Source organism: Budorcas taxicolor, chromosome 7 (genome assembly GCF_023091745.1).
Source record: "Budorcas taxicolor isolate Tak-1 chromosome 7, Takin1.1, whole genome shotgun sequence".
In the NCBI taxonomy this organism is placed as follows: Eukaryota; Metazoa; Chordata; class Mammalia; order Artiodactyla; family Bovidae; genus Budorcas; species Budorcas taxicolor.
In genome coordinates, this window is record NC_068916.1 from 89,691,904 (window position 1) to 89,717,287 (window position 25,384).

At 38.1% G+C, this 25,384-nt stretch overlaps 1 protein-coding gene across 1 annotated transcript in view; it reads left to right on the forward strand.

Moving 5' to 3' along the window:
- ADGRV1 (adhesion G protein-coupled receptor V1) overlaps positions 1 to 25,384 on the forward strand; it is a 535,827-nt gene that overhangs the window by 212,356 nt on the left and 298,087 nt on the right. Inside the window, exons 77-82 of the mRNA XM_052643554.1 lie at positions 5,528 to 5,770; positions 10,549 to 10,956; positions 15,481 to 15,665; positions 18,690 to 18,939; positions 19,433 to 19,572; positions 21,103 to 21,263. Coding sequence (XP_052499514.1) covers positions 5,528 to 5,770; positions 10,549 to 10,956; positions 15,481 to 15,665; positions 18,690 to 18,939; positions 19,433 to 19,572; positions 21,103 to 21,263 — 1,387 coding nt within the window. The remainder of the gene's footprint in view (positions 1 to 5,527; positions 5,771 to 10,548; positions 10,957 to 15,480; positions 15,666 to 18,689; positions 18,940 to 19,432; positions 19,573 to 21,102; positions 21,264 to 25,384) is intronic.

Consider the following 25,384-nt stretch of genomic DNA (forward strand, 5'->3'; position numbering starts at 1 on the left):
CCCTCCCAGCATCAGAGTCTTTTCCAATGAGTCAGCTCTTCGCATGAGGTGGCCAAAGTACTGGAGTTTCAGCTTTAGCATCATTCCTTCCAAAGAAATCCCAGGGCTGATCTCCTTCAGAATGGACTGGTTGGATCTCCTTGCAGTCCAAGGGACTCTCAAGAGTCTTCTCCAACACCACAGTTCAAAAGCATCAATTCTTCAGCGCTCAGCTTTCTTCACAGTCCAACTCTCACATCCATACATGACCACTGGAAAAACCATAGCCTTGACTAGACGGACCTTTGTTGGCAAAGTAATGTCTCTGCTTTTGAATATGTTATCTAGGTTGGTCATAACTTTCATTCCAAAGAGTAAGCGTCTTTTAATTTCATTGCTGCAGTCACCATCTGCAGTGATTTTGGAGCCCCCCAAAATAAAGTCTGACACTGTTTCCACTGTTTCCCCATCTATTTCCCATGAAGTGATGGGACCAGATGCCGTGATCTTCGTTTTCTGAATGTTGAGCTTTAAGCCAACTTTTTCATTCTCCTCTTTCACTTTCAGCAAGAGGCTTTTTAGTTCCTCTTCACTGTCTGCCATAAGGGTGGTGTCATCTGCATATCTGAGGTTATTGATATTTCTCCCGGCAATCTTGATTCCAGCTTGTGCTACTTCCAGTCCAGCATTTCTCATGATGTACTCTGCATGTAAGTTAAATAAGCAGGGTGACAGTATACAGCCTTGACGTACTTAAGGACTCATAAAAATATCACTTCCTCCAGTATGTCACCCGCATCTTCAGTTTTGTTGTTGTTCAGTTGCTCAATTGTGTCTGACTCTTTGTGACCCCATGGACTGCAGCACGCCAGGCTTCTCCATCTCCTGGAATTTGCTCAAACTCACGTCCATTTAGTTGGTGATGCCATACAACCATCTCTTCCTTTGTCGTCCCCTTCTCCTCCTGCCTTCAGTCTTTCTGAGCTTCAGGGTCTTTTCCAATGAGTCAGTTCTTCGTATCAGGTGGCCAAAGTATTGGAGTTTCAGCTTCAGCATCAGTCCTTCCAATGAACATTCAGGATTATTTCCTTTAGGATGGACTGGTTGGATCTCCTTGCAGTCCAGGAGACACTCAAGCGTCTTCTCCAACACCACAGTTCGAAAGCATCAATTCTTTGTCACTCGACCTTCTGTATGGTCCAACTCTCTTTACCATATATGACTACCAGAAAAACCATAGCTTTGTCTATACGGACCTTTGTTGTCAAAGTATGTCTCTGTTTTTTAATATGCCGTCTAGGTTTTTCATAGTTTTTCTTCCAAGGAGCAAGTGTCTTTTAATTTCATTGCTGTAGTCACTGTCTGTAGTGATTTTGAAGCCCAAGAAAATAAAGTCTGTCGCTGTTTCCATTTTTTCCCCCATCTGTTTGCCATGAAGTGATGGAACCAGATGCCATGATCTTAGTTTTTTGAATGTTGAGTTTTAGGCCAGCTTTTTCACTCTCCTCTTTTACCACCATCAAGAGGCTCTTTAGTTCCTGTTTGCTTTCTGCCATGAGAGTGGTGTCATCTGAATACCAGAGGTTATTGATATTTCTCTTGGCGATTTTGATTTCCGCTTGTGCTTTATCTGCCGTGGCATTTTACATGATGTACTCTGCATTAAAGTTAAATAACACTTACTCCTTGGAAGAAAAGTTATGACCAACCTAGATAGCATATTCAAAAGCAGAGACATTACTTTGCCGACTAAGGTCCGTCTAGTCAAGGCTATGGTTTTTCCCGTGGTCATGTATGGACGTGAGAGTTGGACTGTGAAGAAGGCTGAGCACTGAAGAATTGGTGCTTTTGAACTGTGGTGTTGGAGAAGACTCTTGAGAGTCCCTTGGCCTGCAAGGAGATCCAACCAGTCCATTCTGAAGGAGATCAGCCCTGGGATTTCTTTGGAAGGAATGATGCTAAAGCTGAAACTCCAGTACTTTGGCCACCTCATGCGAAGAGTTGACTCATTGGAAAGCCTCTGATGCTGGGAGAGATTAGGGGCAGGAGGAGAAGGGGATGACAGAGGATGAGATGGCTGGATGGCATCACAGACTCGATGGACATGAGTCTGAGTGAACTCCGGGAGATGGTGATGGACAAGGAGGCCTGGCGTGCTGCGATTCATGGGGTCGCAGAGAGTCGGACACGACTGAGCGACTGAGCTGAAGTGAACTGAAGCAGATGATAATATACAGCCTTGATGTATTCTTTTCCCAATTTGGAACCAGTCCATTGTTCCATGTCCGGTTCTAACTGTTGCTTCTTTACCTGAATACAGATTTCTCAGGAGGCAGATAAGGTGGTCTGGTATTCCCATCACTTGAAGAATTTTCCACAGTTTGCTGTGATGCACACAGTCAAAGGCTTTAGCATAGTCAGTGAAGCAGATGTTTTTCTGGAATTTCTTGCTGTCTTCATGATCTAGCAAATATTGTTAGTTTTAGTATGGTTTCTCTGCCTTTTCTAAATCCAGCTTGTATATGTGGAAGTTCTCAGTTCACATACTCTTGAACCCTAGCTTGAGAGACTTTTGAGCATTACCTTGCTAGCATGTGAATTGAGTGCGATTGTGAGGTAGTTTGAACATTCCTTGGCATTGCCTTTCTTTGGGATTGGAATGAAAACTGACCTTTTCCAGTCCTGTGTACTGCTGAGTTTTCAAATTTGCTGGCATGCTGAGGGAAGCACTTTCAGAGCATCATCTTTTAGGGTTTGCAATAGCTCAGCTGGAATTCCTTCACCTCCAAATAGCTTTATTCATAGTAATGCTTCCTAAGGCCCACTTGACTTCGCATTCCAGGATGTCTGGCTCTAGGTGGGTGATCACACCATCGTGTTTATCTTGGTCATTAACATTTTTTTTTTGTATAGTTCTTCTGTATATTCTTGCTACCTCTTCTTAACATCTTCTGTTTCTGTTAGGTTCATACATAAGATGATAGAAGACCTGGGTTCAAACTTTTTTTTTGGGGGGGGGGTTCAAATTTTCACTCTTCCACTAAATAGCTTGTGACATCAAACAAGTTGCTAAGGTTTCCTGAACTTCTCAGACTTGGTGGAGTTAATAACAGGGCCGTTATATTAAATGAGATAATGAATGAGAGGTATTTCCCATGGCTCGGCAAGGAGTTGGCTCTTCATAGGGTGGCTTGGTATTACTGTTATTCAGAATGAATGGGAGTGGAGCTGAGTAGTAGCCACATAAACACTGGTAGTAGATGAGTGGCAACATAATAGAGTATGCACACTGCATGCTTTCATCTGCAGAGTTGCACCACTGACTGGTGGCGGTTTTTCCTAAGTCCAGTCTGTCTACTGACGCTCAACTTAACGTTTTTCTACTCTTCAGTTCAGTTCGGTTCAGTTGCTCAGTCGTGTCCATATCTCTAATTATCGTTCCTCTAGTCATTCAGTTTTTTTTTTTTTCAAGTTATAAAGAACTTAAGTAACTTTCCCCAAGTTGATTACTCAGTAAAGATTAGAATTCGTCTTTTGAATTCCAGTTCATGCACCCTTTCTCTGCTGTGTATCTTATGGTTTATGGTTCTATCATATGGTCTATATTAGGAAAATGTATGAAGGTCATAGTTAATAAACTTAGGATGCATTTCTTAACCCACAAAGTCTGTTTAAACAGATTGTTGAAACATTTGTTGCACATATTTCTTTAAGAACTATTTAAGTAAGATCTTGCTTATTTATTACTTTGCTTGCTTCTGAGCAGGTCTGGGCCCCCCAAAAAATTATTTTATACTAGTTGGGCAAAAGATCATCTTGGAATGCTGCTGACCTAACTAGGAAAGGAACTTGAGTTCTTGTGAGGTCTCCAGTCATATTTAGGTCCAGAGAGGTTCAGATAACCATCTGTGAGTTTTGCTTTCCCAGTATACTTCAGGCATAGTCTTTGAACGAGTATTCTGTTGTTAGACTGAAAGATTCCTTTTGTCTCTTCTAATTATGTGTTGGCACCCATCTGCACATTTGTTCAATTTCTATGGTTCCCTACTTAGATTACAACATATTTTTTTGACTCAGAGTAGTTATAAGTAATGTTTTAATCATCATCACAATGAGAAGAAATACTATACTGAAGAAAAGGCAAGAGTTTGTTGAAATGTAATATTCTGAAGTTCTTAGTTAAATGAAATTATTGTGAACTCAAGCTCATTGGCTGTTAGGGAATAATAGTTGTTGAATATAGTTACCCATACTTTTCAAGTGCTGCAGTTTATTGTATTTACCAATTTAGTTTGCCAAAAGTGGGAAAAACATTTACCTTCATTTCAACATTTACTGAGAGTTAATCAGCAAAATAAAGAAAATCTATATCACATGAAAACTAAATATGTTTCTTCAGACAATAAAAAGAGATTTGGTTCATTTACTGTGCTACTATATAAATCATTTTGAATAATACTGAAGAATTTGTTGTATTGTTTCATGACATAATGATTCTCATTAAAATGATCACGAAACAAACTATTACTAAGATCCTGGCTGATAGAAAAAAAGGATGCATTATATCAAGTTAGACAGTGAGACATACAGTTGAAAATGCATCAGTTTAGCTTCTTGGAGTTATGCTAGGAAGCTAAAAATGATGCTAAGATTTCTTAATTATTACGTAAGAGAAAATAAGTAAAAACGGGTGATTAACAGTATGTTACAGAATTGAATGCAGGCTTTAGAAAATAAATTATCTGAGACTGTTGACACAGAACCTAGGGAAAACATGACCAAACCATAACCAACAGACTAAATTTAGATTTCTTGGTACTGAATTTAGGGAAATTTTGAATAATGCCTGAGACCACTAAATTAACCCATCAATACTTGGCCAATTTATGTAAAACCTTTAACAATGAAACCTTACAGAGTTGAAGCTGCTTTCTCCCCTGTCCTGTTTTTTCAGCTCCACACCCTGCCCTGACCTCAGGGCCACCCCTCCAGCTGAGATCACTACTGTCCTGGTGTCTTGTTTTCTTTGTTACCCTTCAGCGATATATGTATCCAGTAACAAGATGTAGTAAGCTTTATGTAATTAAAAATTTTCCATTTGTTGTAGCATGGCATACATATCGTTATCAAACTTGATTTTTTTTTTCTCATTGTCATGTTTTTGGATCCATCCACGTTGAAAAATGTTGAAATAGTTCATTCTTTTTAACTACTGGATAACATTTTCATTCTGTGAATTATACTTTGTGTATCCTTTTGTTTATTGAAGTATATGCATAGATTATCTCCTGACATTGATTTTCTAGTAAGATGCTCTCCCAGAGAGAGTAAAGGTGTTGAAGAAAGACCGAAAAAAAAAAAAAAAAAACTCTTGGTAATCTAACGTAAGAATTTAATTCTGTAATTATACAGACTGTATCTCTAAATGTATATTTATTTCTGTAATAGTGTGTACGAATGATGCTATTTCTTAATGTCAGAATTATTTTAAAATAGAAATCTATTTGTAATTATCATTCCCCCCTCCTCTTTTTTCTCTCATTGGCAGATACCTCAAAGTGAAATAGATTTTTTTGTGGAACTGTACAAAGTAACAGCTGGAGCAGCTCTAAACAATAGTGCCAGATTTGCACAGATTAAATTATTACAGCGTGATAAACCTCCAAGTCTCGTGTACTTCTCTGTGGGTTCTCGACTGCCGGTGGCTCATAAGAAGGCCACTCTCATTAGTCTGCAAGTGGCCAGAGAGCATGGGGCAGGACTAGTGATGTCTGTCAACTTCAGCACCCAGGTAAGCAGGCAGTAGGCATCAACACACAGGAAGCTGTTCTTCAACAAATATGGCATGTGTCATGGACCAGAGAAGATGCGATATATTATTTTCTGATGATACCATCATAACTCACATTATGTCTGTTACATTAAGCTTTATCTTTGGCCCAGTTCCATTCTTTTCACTTAGGTCATGTTTTAAAGTGGTAGTCTATTGTCTTTTTGTTTCTTTTGGAAAAGTTGATTATACAATGCAAAATGTCTTATGTACATGTATCATCAACTTTTCCAAAAGAAACAAAAAGACAAAGACTATCATTTTAAAACATGACCTAAGTGAAAAAAACCTGTAGAGATTTAAAATTTCTTCAGGATGTAACTGGGTAAGACCAGAAACAAAAAGTATGGGTCTTTGGTCTGATTTTTACCTGAACTAGTTGAAAATCTTCTTCAGGACTTCAAATACTGGCTGTGTGTTTCCTGTGATCTTTGTGTTTCTTCAAACCCATGGGTTCAGGAGACTGTCTCACAGCTACTTTTAACATCCTTTCTATTAGGTGACATCAAGTGAAAGGGAGGAAGCAGTATGTTTTAAACTGTATTTTGGGAGCAAAGCTCTAATATATTAAAACAAAGCTGTCTGTCTGCTCCCTTTGAAGCATGATTGTGGAGATTGGAGCTTGCCCACCGCAGCCCTCTGTTTGTCCCTCCCCTGGACTTGTATAACTCCCATTCTGGACAGTGCTGCCATTTTTTGTGTTTCAAGATGTCAAGCCTGGTGATACTTTAGGCCTCAGGGTTTCTAAGTTGTGGTTTTACGCCAAATGCTATTTAGCGTGTGCTTGGTTATGTCACTGTTGAGTGGCTCTAATACACAGAACATTCTGTGCAGAAGATACAACATATGTGCCACCAGTTTGCTGTAGCAATCCTGTGAGTCAGGGATTGGAGGTGAGGACGGTAGCTGTGGGTAGTGAGCTGTCCTGGAAGCTTGCCAGGAAGAAAAGTTGTCTTTATAACAGAGTCTGCAGCTTGGCAAGCCAGAAGATGCAACTCTATCACATGAGACTCTAGAAATAAACTTCATTCTAAATAGCCCTGCAGTGGTATGAGCATGAAAAGAAGTATTTTGATTCATTGGGAGATTTTAGCATTTTTCCTTTTAAGCATTTAAGATGGTAAGAGAAATGAGAAAAAATATGTGTTCTTTCTTCTCCCATGAAATATATATCATCATATGCTCCCTACTTTGTAGGGCAGAAGAATGGAAGAAGTGATAAAAAAAAAGATTTCAGACCCATTTTAAACTAGTTCATACACTCAGTTGGAACGGGAGTTGAAAATGCCAAAAGAAGAATCTGAATGCCAATATCTCTATCATACTCATTTATGTTCTTTCTAGATTATTCACAAATGATTCCTTGTAAAACACATGCTGTCACTAGCATGTAACTCATAGCATTTTAATAACACTATAAAAATCAACACAGAGGAGCCCTGTGGTGATGAAAATGTATCTTGACTATATCAACATTCATATCCTGGTTGTGATGTAATTATGCAAGATGTTATTAATATCTATGAAGGATATTAGGGAAGGGTAGAGGAGACCACTCTTTTCTATTTCTTGTAAGGGCATGTGAATATGTAATTATGTCAAAACATAAGGTTTAATTTTAAAAATTAGAAAAAAATTTACCTCTCTGGTCTGATGTTATTTATTTTCCTGTTGCTTCATTGCTCTTGCATTTTCTCTCTTTGAATGCTGGGGATATTGTTAGAAGAGAAAGTCATATAATTCAGTTTTCCAAGTAGCTAGTAAGTATGAGAAAATAATTATGAACCAAGTTGCTATTCTGTTACAATAATACTAATCTTGATTTTATGTGAAACAGATTTTAATAATGTAGTTTAAACAATAGCTGTAGTATACATACAGTATACCGACCTTCAATAGGTCAGCATTCCCAGTATGTACATACTATAAGTTCCCATTTATCTACATATTTCTGATCTAAAGGTAAAGGATATAAGGACTTGAGATAATGAAAATATCACTCATTCCAGTTATCTTTAAATTAAATAGGCCTGTAGCTAAGCCAAGTTTGAAAACCAATTTCAGATATTTCATTTGTGTATGTGTGTACAAGAAAGAATATGTCTTTTCTTCTTATTCTTACATTGGTTATTCCATCAAGAGCTGTTTGTTGATTTTCACTGTTGCTTTTAAATTGCATAGCGCTTCTTCTTTGTGTTTGTTACATGTTATTTTACAAACATGAGGACATTTTGATTGTTCTAGTTCCTTTAAACGTCTATATTGTGAAATTCTATGAATTCTACCAAAAAACAGTGAACAGAATGTGTATGTGCAGTTTACAGTCATAAAATCACCACCACGTAACTTAGGAAATGCAGCTTTATCAGACGCTTAGCACTAGCCACCCTGAACCTTCTCTCATGCATTCCTAAGAGGGTAGGATAACCTCTCCCCATCTTGCAGATAACCTCTATCCTGAATTTCACGAGGAATTACTACCTTGCTTTTATTTATAGTTTTACCACAAACCATATGCTGTTTAGGTTTACCTGTTTTGGTAATTATGGAGATGAGATTCTTCCAGTATTGTCTCACGATGTGCTTTTTTCTGTTGTTCAGCAACATATTTTTGAGAAACACCTGTGCTGATGTATGTAGTTCTTTCATTTTTGACTCCTGTATGGTTACCTCAATGGATAGTTTTAATTTCTCCATTCTGAAGCCAGTAGACTTCTGTGTTGCTTCCTTCAGCGAGTCTTTCCCTCCAGCCCCCACCATTATGCTGCAGAGACTTTCTTTTTGGTCCTCTGCATTGGTAGGCAGACTCTCTGTCTCTCTTTTTAATATAAAATGTCTCTAATAACTTTATACTGTCATACATTTTTACATAATATTTTTGAGACACTGGGTTAGGCTGTGGTTGTGTTAGTCACTAAGTCGTGTCCAACTCTTTATGACCTGGTGGCCTGTAGCCCACTAGGCTCCTCTGTCCATGGGATTTCCCAGGCAAGAATACAGGTGCAGAGACTCTTGAAAACCCTTTATGTTCATTGATTTTTCACTTTTTGCTACCCTTGGGCACTTCCGCCTCTGGAAGCCGGCTCTTCTCCTGTGGGCATCTGGTGCACCACACTTTCCCACTGTTAACTCTTTTCTCTCTGGCAACCCCTTCCTGTTGCTTGTGTTAGTCTTTCTGACCGATAAATATTGGGGTCCACCTATACTCACTCTGTAGGCCCGACCATCCCCACCTGTTTTCTTTAAATATCATCTGTAAAATGAGAACTCCTGAATTTCTATCACTAGCGTCTTCACCACCCCATCCAGACTCATTTATCTGATTGCTCTTACTTTGCATCTTCATTTGAATTGTCTAAAAAGCATCTCAAGCTTAATATATATCACATGTATATAATGGATAACTCTTATTTCGCCCTTGGCAATATTTCCCCTAGTTTACTCCCATTCATCCAGGCAAATAGCTTGGAATTATCCTCATTCTCCTGTTCTTTTACATACAACACTGAATTAATCAGAAACTCCTGCTGACTCTACCTTCTAAATACATTCCCAGTCTGAGCTCTTCTCACCCTCTCTACTCATACAACCAAAGCTACCGTTATTTCCTTTTTCTGCAGGAACTAATGTAAAAATCTCCCATCTCTTCTCCCTGCTTCCATCCTCTCCCCCTGCTGCAGCCTAACTGTCCACAAGAGCCAGAATGCTCCCGAAAATACGAAATAAAGTGTGTCACTCTGCTGGAATTCTCCAGTGACTTCTTAGCACATTTTGTATCAGGGACGTACATGATCTGACGCACACATCTTCAAATTTAGTCGGCTCACCACTGGAGAAGTTCTGTGAGGCAGTAATGGCATTTCTTCTCTAATTCTCTTTCTTGATCTATTCTAAGGCGTCTATCTTTCTTAACTTCATCACTGTATGATATGTATTTATCTCTCTAATTTGGGAGATTAGAAAATTTGTAAAACTCCATTTTTTTTTTAAATTAAAAAAACACAACATGGTTATATTTTAATACACAACTGAAAGAGAAAACACCATAGTAAATTGACAGGAATAAAATGCAATGTTTCGAGACTTCCTTGGTGGACCAGTGGCTAAGGGTGAGCTCCGAATGCCGAGGGCCTGGGTTCGATCCCTGGTCAGGGAACTAGATCCTGCATGCCATGACTGAGAGTGCATTTTGCAACTCAGGGTCTTGCGTGCCACCATGACGATGGAAGATCCTGTGTACTGCAACTAAGACCTGGCACAGCCAGATAAAAAAATAAAATACCGTGCTTCATTTGCATCGCATGACAAATGATTAACATTCTTTGTCATAAATGAGTTCTTAGAAACCAGTAGAAAAGACATTGACTGATCAAGGAAAATGGAGAAAGAAAAGGAAATAACACAAGTGACTAGTAAGGATTAAAGCATATGTGAAGGTGACTGAGCTGAACAATAAAAGGAAAAAAAAGCCACTTCTTTGTAATATCATAATTACCAAGGATTAAAAATCTGGCATTTGTGTAGTTTGAGGAAGTAGAGCCACATTGACACAGGAGGACAAGATTGGTGAGGTCCCCATAGTCAGGAAACATCTAGTGTGGACCCAAAATCTGTAAGTTTAAAGCAACTCCTGTCTTAATACTAGTGTTGTGGCCCATCAGATTGTTTTAAGAGAAAATTGGTTCTGGACGAGATCAGAGGTTTATAGTTTGACTGAAGTGATCTTGTCTAATTTCTAGGAGTTGAGGAGCGCCGAGACCATCGGTCGTACTCTCATATCTCCAGCTATTTCTGGGAAAGACTTTGTGAGAACTGAAGGCACATTGATCTTTGAGCCTGGCCAGAGAACCACTGTCCTCGATGTCATCCTCACGCCAGAGACAGGGTCTTTGAATCCATTTCCTAAACGCTTCCAGATCGTGCTTTTTGACCCAAGAGGGGGTGCTGGAGTTGATAAAGTATACGGGACCGCGAACATCACTCTCGTCTCTGACACAAACTCCCAGGCCTTTTGGGGGCTTGCGGATCAGCTGCAGCAGCCCCTGGACGGTGACATTCTCAACAGGGTGCTCCACAGCGTCAGTGTGAAAGTGGCCACAGAGAACACAGATGAACAGCTCAGCGCCGTGCTGTATTTAATAGACAAGGTAAGAAGCCCTTGCGAGTGTTAGCAGTTTCATACTTTTTTAAAAAGACCAAAGCCACATACAGTTATCGTATCAGTTGTAATGAATTTATGTGGTAGAGTCAAATTTGTGAATCTCAGAGTGGAATTCACCATATCTGACCCTGTGCTTTTGCTTGGATGCGACTGGTGCTGGTTTGGAAGCTCAGAGAAGGATGAGTTCTCTACTGCAGCAGTAAGGATAGACCGGTGTCTGAAAAGAGGCTCTGTCGGCCAGGAGCTCCAGGCTCTTTCTGATACTTCTAGAAATTGCGAGGACATCTTGTGAGCAGTTTTTCGAAGTACATAAATGAGGACTAGGGCCAGATTATATGGCTCCTCGAGTTGAAGTGCCATGAAGCTGTTGCCCTTCGCTTGTTCCCTGCTCCTCCTGGGCACTGGAAAGGATTTACTGTAGGAAGTGATGTTACTTAAATTTTCTAATGAGGAAATAGTATAGTACAATTACAATTTGATTTAGGCTATGAAGAGGGAAAGAATACACAGTAACTGTATTTTAGAAAAGATACATTAAGAAAGCTACATATTAATGGTCGAGAATCAACACTTATTTAACTAGAGCTGTCAGGTAGTACATCTTGGTTTTGTTTTTTTATTTGAATCTCTCATGAATAATGAAACTGAATTATGAAAGAAGATCCTATGGAAAAAACATAATTAACTTTTTTTGAGTAATCATTAATAAACAGTATAAGTTCTCATATATTAAAACAATTTATGTGAAATAGGTAACTTGGCAATTATTAGAGGCATAAAATATATTTGAAGTGTTCTAAACTATTATAAGATCAAGTAGAAAACATTATTTGTATTCTTAAAAAGAAAGTGATTTTATTTCCACTGACGTTGCCTTTGCTCTGATTATTGTTACTAAATTTTTTTAACCACTTATCATTTATTTATTATTATTATTATTTTTTTACTTTACAATATTGTATTGGTTTTGCCATACATCAACATGAATCCATCACAGGTGTACACATGTTCCCCATCCTGAACCCCCCTCCCACATCCCTCCCCATTCAATGTTATGGCATATTGTTTTCTTGAAGCTATTTACATGTCAGTACTGAAGGAAATGGCGGCCCACTCCAGTATTCTAGCCTGGAGAATCCCATGGATGAAGGAGCCTGGAGGGCTACAGTCCACGGGGTCACAAAGAGTCGGACACGACTGAGCGACTTCACTTTCACTTTCACTGAAATATGATGATTCAAGTAACTGACATCATTTAATAATATTATACATTAAAATATATGTTATATGAAGAAAACTGAAAATTTCTACTAACAGAAAAGCCTTGAAAAAATAGAAATCTATAACTTGTTCAGCAGTGGGAGGACTCAATAACATAGAAATAACAGTTTTCTTTAAATTAACCTATAAATGGAATATAAGTACTATCAAAATATCAGTAAACTATTTTGGATTTTTAGAAATTAATCAAAAATGAGTTCACCTGGGAGAACATACATCAGAAATTTTATGAAAAAGATGAAAAATGATAAACCTTATTCTTTTCAATATGAAAATATGAAGTTACAGTGATTAAAACAGGATGAACTGGTGCTGTCACAGATATTCGGATTAGTAAAATAAAACAGAAAGTGAAGAAATAAATTCAATTACATATGAAAATTTCGTATACGATAAAAGTGACATTTCAGGTCAGTGTGTCAGTTCAGTTCAGTCGCTCAGTTGCGTCCAACTCTTTGCGCCCCCATGGACTGCAGCATGCCAGGCTTCCCTGCCCATCACCAACTCCCGGAGCCTACTCAAACACATGTCCATCACGTCAGTGATGCTATCCAACCATCTCATCCTAGGTCATCCTCTTCCCCTCCCACCTTCAATCTTTCCCAGCGTCAGGGTCTTTTCACATCTGGTCAATCTTTCCCAGAGTCAGATCTTCACATTAGGTGGCCAAAGTATTGGAGTTTCAGCTTCAACATCAGTCCTTCCAATGAATATTCAGGACTGATTTCCTTCAGGATTGACTGGTTGGATCTCCTTGCAGTCCAAGGGACTCTCAAGAGTCTTCTCCAATACCATAGTTCAAAAGCATCAATTCTTTGGTGCTCAGCTTTCTTTGTAGTCCAGCTCTCACATCCATACATGACTACTGGAAAAACCATAACTTTGACTAGATGGACCTTTGTTGGCAAAGTAGTGTCTCTGCTTTTTAATATGCTGTCTAGGTTGGTCATAGCTTTTCTTCAAGAAGCAAGCATCTTTTAATTTCATGGCTTCAATCACCATCTGCAGTGATTTTGGAGCCCAAAAAAATAAAGTCTGGCACTGTTTCCATTGCTTCCCCATCTGTTTGCCACGAAGTGGTGGGACCAGATGCCATGATCTTAGTTTTCTGAATGTTGAGTTTTAAGCCAGCTTTTTCATTCTCTTCTTTCACTTTCATCAAGAGGCTCTTTAGTTCTTTACTTTCTGCCATAAGGGTGGTGTCATCTGAGTATCTGAGGTGATTGATATTTCTCCCGGCAATCTTGATGCCACTTTGTACTTCATCCGGCCCGGCATTTCACATGATGTACTCTTCATAAAAGTTAAATAAGCAGGGTGACAATATACAACTTTGACATACTCCCTTCCCTATTTGGAATCAGTCTGTTGTTCCATGTCCAGTTCTAACTGTTGCTTCTTGACTTGCATACAGATTTCTCAAGAGGCAGTAGTTATTATTCTTTAAATGGTGTTGGTACATCTGATTTAACCATTTGAAAGTTAAATAATAGCTGTATCTCCATGTTAAATCCACAACAAAACAAATCCCAGACAGGTCAGAGTCTAACTGTAGAGCTGAAACCAGGAAAGTAGTAGCAGAAAACATGGATGAATCACTTTTAATATAAAAGTTTATATTGGGGAAGTGGGGAAGTTCCTTCTAAATATAAAAATGCAGAAGTCATAAAGGAAATGATTGATAAACTTGACCACATAAAGTTTAAACAAAATTTCTTTTTGTATATACCACAAGAAAAATAAAAAAGCACCTCAATTATATAGTCAAAGCTATAGTTTTTCCAGTAGTCATGTCTGAATGTGAGAGTTGGACCATAAAGAAAGCTGAGCGCCGAGAAATTGATACTTTTTAATTGGGTTGTTGGGGAAGACTCTTGAGAGTCCCGTGGACTGCATGGAGATCAAACTAGTCAATCCTAAAGGAAATCAACCCTGAATATTCATTAGAAGGACTGATGCTGAAGCTGAAGCTCCAACACTCAGTGATTTGGCCATCTGATGCAAAGAGCCAACTCATTGGAAGAGACCCTGATGCTGGGAAAGATTGAAGGCGGGAGGAGAAGGGAAAGACAGGGGACGAGATAGTTGGATGGCATCACTCAATGGACATGAGTTTAAGCAGTTTCCAGGAGATGGTGAAGGACAGGGAAACCTAGCGTGCTACAGTCCATGGGGTCACACAGAGTCGGACATGGCTGAGCATCTCAACAACAACAGCAATATATATAGTCAATTATATCCCAATAAAACTGGAGGGAAAAACTAAAAAAAATAGGTGCCTAATAGGTGTGGGGAATATTTGTACAAATACCTGTATAATGAGTATTTAAGCGTTACTTATAATAAAAAGAATTGGGAAAACTAGCCATTAAAAGGGGCCTGCCATATCCATAAAATGTAACATGTTGTCACAATTTAGACATATAATAATTAGAATATGACAATAATGAAAGAAGCATTGAAAATATAGGATTGAAATCTTAACAATAAAATATGTGGTGCCAATTAACTTTGAATTTCAGATGAACAATGTATTTTTTAGTATAAGTGTATTACAGATAAAAGTAAATATTTTTATTTACAAGCACTATTTGGAACATACTTATATCAGGCAATTATTGGCTGATTCTTTGAAATTCAAATAGAATCACCTATGCTTTATCTGGCATACATTCATATGTCCCATATGTATTTCATATGTACTCAGATTAAGAAGTATAGGATAGGATTTCCAAGTACTGATGGAACTTTATTCTATTGGGTCTCATATTTAAGTGAAATTGTTTCATGTTTGTAAGTTTTATTATCTCTCAAATTCACACTTCTTTGAACCAGAATCTGCTTTATGCTATATGTGTCTTTCATAAGGCCGTACGAATTGGGATAGAGGTAAAAGTGAGTTTAATTTTAACTCATGATATTTATTATTGCAGTTAGAATTAAGTGACCTATGCAATTCTTTGGAGCTGTATCTAGATATTATATAGAAAATATTCTTGTAACTATGCCTTCTCTTTATGAAATGATTATACTTTTTAGAGTTCAAATGTATTTGACATTTAAATGTCAAATATAATTTTGACACTAACTTCTCTTAAATTCTTTATAGGTTCATGTTTATTTTTGTTAATGTTAGTAACTGGTAATAAAGAACACATTATACCTTACATATCATTTAAGCAGTTGATTTTTTTAAGATACAAGTTTCATACTTGGGATTTTTTTTCAGATAACTGTTGAAGGAAAACAACAAGCATTAAGCATTGAAAGCCGAAATCTTTTCTATGAGATCCTTTGTGCTCTCGTTAACCCAAAGCGCAAGGACACTAGAGGATTCAGTCACTTTACTGAAGTGACGGAGAATTTTGCCTTTTCTCTACTGACTGATGTTACGTGTGGCTCTCCTGGTGAAAAGTAAGTTTCTTTTAATATAATACCTTACCTTACCTGTATTCCTTTACAGGTTACAAGGTAATAAGAATGCAAATTGACATTTAGATGATGTAACTAAGGCTTATACAATCAATGAATTATACCTTATGGGCAAATTAAGTTAATTATTTGAAGAAAACATAGAAACTACATCCAGAAAAAATGAATTCATACTGTCAGTAATATATTCTTCTTGTTTTGTAGGGTCTTTTAAATAAAACGTCTTGTTATTTACTCATATAATGAGTAGAAGATACATTCTGAATAGGAAAAAAAGGATGATTCCAACTTTTAGAGTATTTTAGGCCATTTTTTAAATTGTGGTAACATATACATAAGACAGATTTTACCATTTAAACTATTTTTCTGTACTTTCTGGTAGCTCAGATGGTAAAGAATCTGTCTACAGTGCAGGCAGACCTGGGTTCAGTTCCTGGGTAGGAGAGATCCCCTGGAGAAGGAATGGCAGCCCACTCTAGTTTTCCTGTGTAGAGAATCCCATGGACAGAGGAGCCCAGCAGGCTACAGTCCATAGGGTTACAGAGAACTGGACATGACTGAGTGGCTAACACTTTCACACTATTTTTAGGTGTACAATTCAGTGACACTTCGTATATTCACAGTTGTTGGGTAACCATCCCCAGTATGCATATCCAGAACTATCATCTTCTCAAATTAAAAATCTCTATGCATCACTAACTTTCCATTCCTCCTTCCCCCGGTCCTGGTAGCCTCTATTCTACTTTTCAGTCTCTATTCAATTTGCTGATCCTAGCCATCTCATAAGTGGAATCGTGTAATATTTGTCCTCTGTGTTTGGTGTACTTTGCTTTGCGTAACATTTCTTCAAGTTTTATCCATGCTCTAGCATGTGTCAGAAATTCACTTTTTTAAAAAAGAATTGTTTTCATTGCTGTATAGTTGATTTACAATGTTGTGTTTCCACTGTACAGCAAAGTGATTCATTCATACGTGTATTCTTTTCATGGTCCTTTCTCTTGTGGTTTATTACAGGACGTTGAATACAGTCCCTGTGCTATACAGTAGGAGCTTGTTGTTCATACATTTCTGTACGAGAATAGTTGCACCTGCTAACTGCAAACCCCCGTCCCATCCCTCCCCTGACCTTTGGCAACCACCGGCCTGTTCTCTATGTCTTTGAGTCTGTTCTGTAGATATGTTCATTTGTGCCATTCCGATTCCACATATAAGTGATGTGATGTAGTGTTTGTCTTTCTATTTCTGATTTACTTCACTTAGTTTGATAATGTCTGAGTCCGTCTGTGCTGCTGCGAATGACATAATTTCATTCTGTTTTATGGCTGTGAGGTACTCCATGGTATGCATGTACTACATCTTCTTTATCCATTCGTTTGCTGATGGTCATTTAAGTTGTTTCCATGTCGTGGCTATTGTGAATAATGCTGTTATGAACATAAGGGTTCATGTATCTTTTAAAATTATAGTCTTTTCTAGACATATGCGCAGGAGTGGGATTGTTGGATCATATGGCAACTGTGTTTTTAGCTTTTTGAGGAACCTCCTTAGTATTTTCCATAGTGGTTGCCCCAACTTACATTTCCGCCAACAGTGGTTCACTGGTCTCAGTCAGTTTGTACCTGGTCATGGGTGGAGAGGTCAATAGTGGTAGCTTTTAGCTCCAAGTCACCAGTGAAGATGTGGATGGAGTGATGAAGAGATGATTTTTTTATAAGCTGTTGTGGGTGGCCTATGTGGATTGAGATGTTTTAATATGCATCTTGGATGCAGAGGTCTAGAGGCTGAATGAATGGCTGGACTAAAGATAAATATTCAAAAGCACCAATTCAAATATGGTAAATATTTTTTTAATCTTTTTTTTTTTAATTAAAAAAAATCTAGTGTATAGCTAGAGGAAAAAGTTAGCCCCTCCCTTTTCCTTTTGTTTCTCAAATCTTCTATTTAAAATTCTCAACTCCATTTCCCAGGTTAGGGGCCTTGATGAGGTATTTGTATCCATGATGCAATTATATATACTCGGCATCACTTACGGCCCATCTAACTTACTTTTATCCTACTGTTTTCCACATTTTTTCAGACAGGTTTCACTTATGATTTATCTTTGTGTCTTTTCATTATTTGCAGACATGATGCATCCACAGAAAAACATCTGTCAGATTTTTTGGAGGACTGGTTACAAAACACAGACTCACAGAACTTCTAGCCTCCCCTAGGCAAGGATTTTGATTTAGTAAGAATGGGATGTAATGTAGAAATTTTTTTTTTTTTGGCTAAGCCACTCAGCTTACAGGATCTTAGTTTCCTGACTAGGGATTGAACTCATTTGCCCTGCATTGGGAGCTCAGAGTCTTAACCACTGGACCTCCAGGGAAGTCCCTAGAAATCTATATTTTTTAAAACAAGCTTCAAGGTGATTTCAACACACATTGAGGTTTAAAAAGCAGTTTCACTGAGCACAGAGTCTAGTGGCTTGGGGCTGTTGTAAACAGAATTATTAAATGGATAAAGACCCTGTTCAGGGCCATTTCTTTTATCAGACACATGGTTAAATTAGAAATGCTCTGATGGCTTAGAAAAGGGTGAGGTGAACTTGATGAGAACTTGGCTATAGATATATAAGGTTTATGATACTGTTGATTATAAAGCAGAGAGTTTCAGTTGAATGGTGCATCCTTTCTCACCCTCTTGCACCCATGCTGATGTGACTAACACAGAAATAGACATTTTATAGCACAGATTCTGATACCTGTGAAACAACTTTCAAAAACCCATGTTCTAGGTTAGAGGGGGGTTCAGGCAAGAGGATACAGAAAGTTCTGTGCAAAAATCCTAACAATTCACCATAAAAGAACTGAAAGCACATTCTCTTTACTGCTTCTGGGTAGGCAGTATCATGGTTGTACATAAAGAACAGAGATCCGGTGTAATGGATTTTTAACAAATGTGAGTGGATATACATATGCAAATACATGCCATTTTAGCAGAACCTTCGCTTTTCTGTCATAGAGGCAAAACCATCCTTGACAGCTGCCCGTATTTGTCCATACTGGCTCTTCACTGGTACCCTCAGCAGATCAATGGGCACAAGTTTGAAGGAAAAGAAGGTGATTATATTCGAGTTCCAGAGAGGTTATTGGATGTTCTGGATGCAGAAATAATGGCCGGGAGAAGCACGTGTGAATTAGTCCAGTTTACAGAATATAGCAGCCAGCAGTGGTTTATGACTGGAAACAATTTCCATGCCCTGAAAAATAAGGTAATCTATCATTTAAAGAATTACGTAGTTGGAATCTGCTTTTTCCTTTGCAAACATGCTCCTTAGGATACATGTACTTGATTCGACTTATGGTAAGTGCTATATACGGTAAGCTAATGATGAAACATGTCCCATCTTTATGAGCTCTTTGTAGAATGTTTAGGCTCAAAAATAGTTGTAGCTATTTCCTTCATGTTTTATTGAATGAAATGAGGAGTAAGTGAAAAAAAAATAGCTTTCACTAAAGCTATATCCCACTCCTGATGAAGACTGACAATGAATATGAATATTATCACTTGGAGACTGGTCAGTAGCTGGAGTGAGGTAGGTCTGCAGTGGAAAACCAACCAGATGCCCTGTATTCATAATGAAGCTAATGATTAATAGTGCCAAAAGTGATGAGGAAAATGAAGCAAATTTCAGAATGGGAGATCCAGTCTTGACATTTAATTTGAAGATGTCGTTACATTTTCGGCTCTTTCTGGCATTACAGGTATTATCTTTGAGTGTGAAAGGTCAGAGTTCACAACCCCTGACCAACAGCAATGAGATTCTCTACAGGATTTATGCTGCCGAGCCTAGAATTGTTCCTAAGACTCCTCTGTGTCTCCTTTGGAATCCGTCTGCTGCGAGGTACTTGTTAATAATTCTTTAAAATCAGAATTTGTTCCTTCTTCATTCTGGTACCATTAAGCCCAGTTTTTTGTACTGAACGTAGATGGTCTGGAGTGAGATTTTTTAGACTGGAAAATCACCTCCACACTAAATGAGGCAAAGCAGCATAGGAAGTGGTCTAGCCTTGTGCAGGTGGCAAATGGAGCCAAACAATTTTAATGTGTGTATAACACGTTACTTAACTCCTTTATTATTACGACTTCCATGGGACTTAGCATGAGTTCTGCTCAATTCAGATAACCTTCCTGTGATTACAAGTTAATTTATTGAGCGGTGAAGGAAATTCTTTTGACCCCTTCCCTCTGGACTTGTGGTTCTGGATCTGATGCCCTATGTCTGGAGGGATAAGTATGGATTCATAACTCTAATCCATGTATGACTTGCAGCACATTTGGGGATTAAAGCAGGCACAAGAAGAGGAAGAAGACAGGGACTCTTCCTTGGACTCTCCTTGGCCTCATGTTTCTGAGCAGTTCTCTCCCTGGGAGTTCAGCCGAGGTTGTAAGGTCAGGCATGGCTGGCCTAGAGTGTTTTGAGTTCAAATCAGTCACAAGATTCTGTTACTTTCAGCCACACAAACTAAAATTCTGAAAAGGTTCCACAGCTTAGTTGGGTAACCAACTGTCCTCTTCAAACACCAAAGTTCTGGCTAGTCTCTGTGGGAAAATAATTTTTCTTTGAAATTCCTAATATCTGAGGAAAGACTTTAAACCTAATACACAGATACTCTACAATCCTCAACGTATAGTTACTAATGAATGTTTCAAGCTTGAATCCACTGTTGGGGTTAAGAAGCTTCATGTCCTTAGAAAAATAAGGGGATCAAGAGGAACTGGAAGTGACTACTCTTGAGCAGAGTAGTCCCTGAATAGTCACTGAGGGATGCTCAGAATTTGTGGCATGTGACACTGTATTTGCTATAATCGTGAACAACTTTTGGTGCTTAAGGTCAAACCTTATAGAAGGAAACACCCGAAAGAACCCTAGAAAACATGTATGTAATATAACTGGCTCAAAATCCAAATAGGTGGGGAAGGAAGTACTTAGACAAGCAAGTAATTTATGTGGTTCAAAATACAGGAGTTGTGTAAATGGGGAGGGGTGAGCACTGCTCGTCTTTGGCTGTGTTGACCTTTTGGTACTCTTGAATGCTGGGGAAGAATTCTTCCTGTTGAATACCTTGGGTTTGTTTGCTTTAGATGAGGTGAGGGCAAGTGCTGCTGGTTTGAGAGGGCCAGCTTCTTCGATACTGGCGATGCTTTTGCAGGTTTGGTTAATATTTAGGCAACTGTTGAAGGTCTCTGTGGGATCTGTGGTTTCATGTCTTGGACAAGATGTTCCTTCCGGTGTTTTTTCTTAAACATTGGTCTGCTTCCATCTTGAGTAAAGAACACTTAAGATCAATAAATTATTTTTTCTTCAAAAGCTATCTCCACACCTTAAGTATTGATGAAAGAGGAGTAGTGACGATTGTGTTTTTTGCCCTAGCTGGTTGTCCGACAGTCAGTTTTGCAAAGTGGTTGAGGACACTTCGGGCTACGTGGAATGTGCCTGTTCATACATGTCTGTGTACGCAGTCTACGCCCAGACTGACAACTTGTCTTCATACAATGAAGCTTTTTTCTCTTCTGGATTTATATGTATTTCAGGTGAGTTATAATATGTTTGAGTAAATAATTTAAAATATTGATGAGAATAAAAGTTTTCCTAGGGTCCTTTTATATATATGCAGATGTACTGTAATTCATCAATGCTACAAGAAAATAAACTTTCTCATGGTCTTTTTTTGTTTTTAATTTTCTTTTTTTGGCTGCATTGTGTATTGTGTGGGATCTTAGTTCCCTGACCAGGGATTGAACCTGTGCCCCCTGCATTGGAAGCACATAGTCTTAGCCACTAGGCCAGGAAAGTCCCCTCTCATGATCCTATTCATTAATTCATACAGCCATTACTTATGGAGGACCAACTTTGTACTGGGGATAAGCAAGAGCAAGATATAGTTCCAACTCATCAGCAGTGTATATACACTACAATGTGAGACAGAAGTTAGATAGTAAAAAAGAGTTAAAGTTGATAGTGTTGATTTAGAAGGCAGATTCTGCAATAGATATCAGGATTGCATGAGATAATATAAATAAAGCATTTTGTATTTTCATTAAAAAATAAACCTACCTCATGGATTGATTTGTAGTTTTTGGTCTAGAAGCTTTACGTATATTCAACCACTATGTTAAAAGATAAATTTTCTTTCACCTTCTACATCTAGGTCCCATTTCTGGCAAGAATAGGAACTTGAGTAAGGTTAATGTCTGTCAAACGATTTACCTATAAGTAAACTTTGAACAGCTATAGAATTATTCTCATTTGCTGTTTTTACTTTATGGTTGGGAGTCTGAGAATTCCTTACACTATATTTCTGTCCCCACCCTTATGGATTCTGTGTCCCGAGTCAGCTTTTACAGCCCTACAGCTGCTTTTATGAACAATATGCTACACAGAGAACTGGGTATAGGGTGACTGTGCATGTATTCAAATCCTGGTCCTGCCATTGGCTAGTTGTGAGACCTGGGGCAAATACCTGTCTCCCCACCCCAAATACATGATTTTAAATTGTGTTAACAGGGTAGTAGATATACTGTCTCAGACAGTCTGCTTTAATGATGTTTGGTATGTAAATGTGATTATCATTGAATGCCTAGTGTGCAAACTGTCCCCTAATAATCTTTATTGATTCGGAAAATTCTGTGGAGGTAGAAGCGTGTAATTAATTATTCTTCTTTGTCCTGGTTGTTAAAATCTTTCCACTGTAATTTAATACTCTTTGCCCTAGTTCAAATATTTCCACTGTAGTTTCACTTTATAACATTATACATTTTCCTTACTGTGTCCTAATTCTAAACCTTAGATTCAATAGCAGATGTTAATAATTTCTCATTCTTAATAACATCTTCCATAGAATGATGGTTCTTGCTTAATAGATTCTTCTAGATTCCAAAATCAGATGGCAACACCCTATTTTATTTTGATGCAATCTGTTTAGAGAAATTTCATAGACTCATGAAATAGAACCAACAGGTACAATGCTGAAATAACATCTGGATATCATCTCAAATGTAGAGACATAATTCTGAGTGCTAATATGACCCACAAAAATCCCTTGCTTGTTCTAAATACTCAACATCAAAGCAAAGAATTTTGCAAACTAAAGAGAGAATGTTATCTTGATTATTTTAGAAGACTAGCAGGACTTTGAGATATTTTCTGAGAAAACTGGTAATAAATATATATGTTTGCAACTCACTCTTAAAAAGGCTACATGGACTTGCTCATCTATTTGAAAACCAACACCCAGATGTTAGTCTCTACCTGATTATTTTTGACTTGGAGTCATATTTGAAATCATCAGTGTTCTCCCCCTCTGTTCATGACGTTTTGCAACGTGGATTGCACGTTCATGAGGTGCTTCTGGCTTTGTGCTCCATTTCAGTTTTGGGGGAGGCTGATATTGCACTCCTTGGAGGGCCCCCAGACACAAGGTGAGAGATTTTTCCATATTTTACATACACATGCTCTCATTTAAGTCAGGACACACCAAATAGCCCTTTGAATTTGGGAGCACTTTTCTTTTCTTGAAATGTGGCAACATGCAGTCAAATAGGAATTAAACCATTGTTTAATTAAAAAAAATTAAGATAGGTCACAGTGTATCTATTCTAATTCTGGTTTACAGTTCTGGTTTCTCTACTAGAGCAGAGCAGTTGAAATGATCCAAGTATGTGTAATGGGGATGTAAGCCACGAAGTTGAGTAATCCTCAATTTGGAAAGGTGAAAGATTAGGATATATACCTGTGACTTTTAAAACTGTAAACCAGTTTATCAAATTGCAAGAAATTAAACTGAAGTTATCCATTGAAACTAATAATTATAGAGAGGAGAAGTAAATGACTATATAAGTGTAACATTATGGGACTCATCTCAAAGGGGGAAGAAATACAGCTTATAATAACTTCAGGTGATAATGCCATGATCTTATAGTTACTAAGGAACCTAAGCATGCTTCTTACTATTTGGAGAATAATGTCAAGGAAACCTGCTCTGCTTCCCATAACTGTTGATGTTGGCCTGTCAAAGGTAGACATCAGATTAAAATCATCCTGATTTGATTCTGGGTACAATTCGTATGGCCTCATGAGCTTAATGAGACCCCTATATTCCAAAATCCACTTCATTGTTAACATCAGTATGTGAACTTATCCATGTTTGATGTACTTGTAGGAGAGTCTCCTATTTTGAAGTGCTTTTAAACTGAGGTTAGACTGCAGATCTCACATTTGTTTCATTTTTTTTTTCTTTTTGTTCTCTGTGGTGGAGAAATGCTTTAACACATTAGTCAAACTAAAGCTATCCCTTTTAAATAACTAATAGTTTTGTTTACTCTATAGATTACTAAGTATATAAATGCCAACACATTGTCATTGTTTAAAGTAAGTAACAGGAAATAACTGTCTGTAAATCGCTAAATACTTAGGTTTACAGGATAAGTAAATCAGCACAATCCAGAGTTCTTTGAAGCATGCTTATTCTTTTGTTCAGGTTTATTAAACTGTAAGGGCTTCCCAGGTGGGTCAGACAGTAAAGTATCTGCCTACAATGTGGGAGAACTGGGTTTGACCCCAGGTTGGGAAGATGCCCTGGAGAAAGGACTGGCAACCCAAACGTATTCTTGCCTGTAGAATCCCATGGACAGAGGAGCCAGGCAGGCTACAGTCCATGGGATTGTAAAGAGTCAGGCACAGCTGAGCTACTAACACTTTCATTAAACTGTAAGAATATTCTAGTTGTGCCTTTTATAGTTTAGAAGCTGATATTTTGATAGCTTTTCTAGAAAAAAAAACTTTACTAGATGCCACCCATTCTTTTCAAATTATTTTTGAAGATGAGATATTTTCTAAACTTCTGTGTCACATTCGCCCCAAAATATTAAGTTCATATTCACAGTAATCATTGTCCTAAGTTAGCCATTATCATTATGGGGAGAGTATATAAAAAGTTTCATTCTATCAAATAGGGAGTTATTCACAAGAAGAATAGAGAAAGATGTGTAAGAGTTTTAAAAATATATATAAGTAGTTTGAAAGGGTAACTGCAGGTGATAAAGGCAGAGAGCTTCATCTGACTCTGACATGGCATGAAAATGTAGAATGTATCTTGCTAGGTACGCGTAGCTGTGTTGTTTAGCATTGCCCTGGCTGCACGTAACGGAAGACGAGTCAAACATACTAAATAAGCAGATTTAGTTCCAGGATTGATGAGTTCAGCACCTCAGTGGCATCAGCAGGGGCCCAGGCTCTTCTCATGTTCCTGTCTTGCTCTCCTCAAAGGTTTTTCTTTTACTTTCTCCACCTCGCCTCTACATGGTCTTGAGCGGGCTGTGGCAGCTCTGAACTTCCCACAGCTGTGTCTGGGCTTGCCAAGAGAAAAGCACTTATTTGGATCCTGTTTTAAAAGCCATGAAAACGGTGCTGAAAACCACCCAGAGTGTTTCCCCTCACGTCTCTGACCAGAACTGTGTTGTGTGGCCTTTTCCAAACAGTCCTTTTACAGTCTGACACACCGTCTCTGGTCAGTGTTTCTTTGATGATGGAAGCATTGTGCCCTCTTGAGGGTGGTGGCTACTGACCACATCTGGTTATCGAGCACTTGAAATGTGGCTAGAACAGTTGGGACCTGAATGTTTCATTCTATTTAATTCTAATTAATTAAAATCTA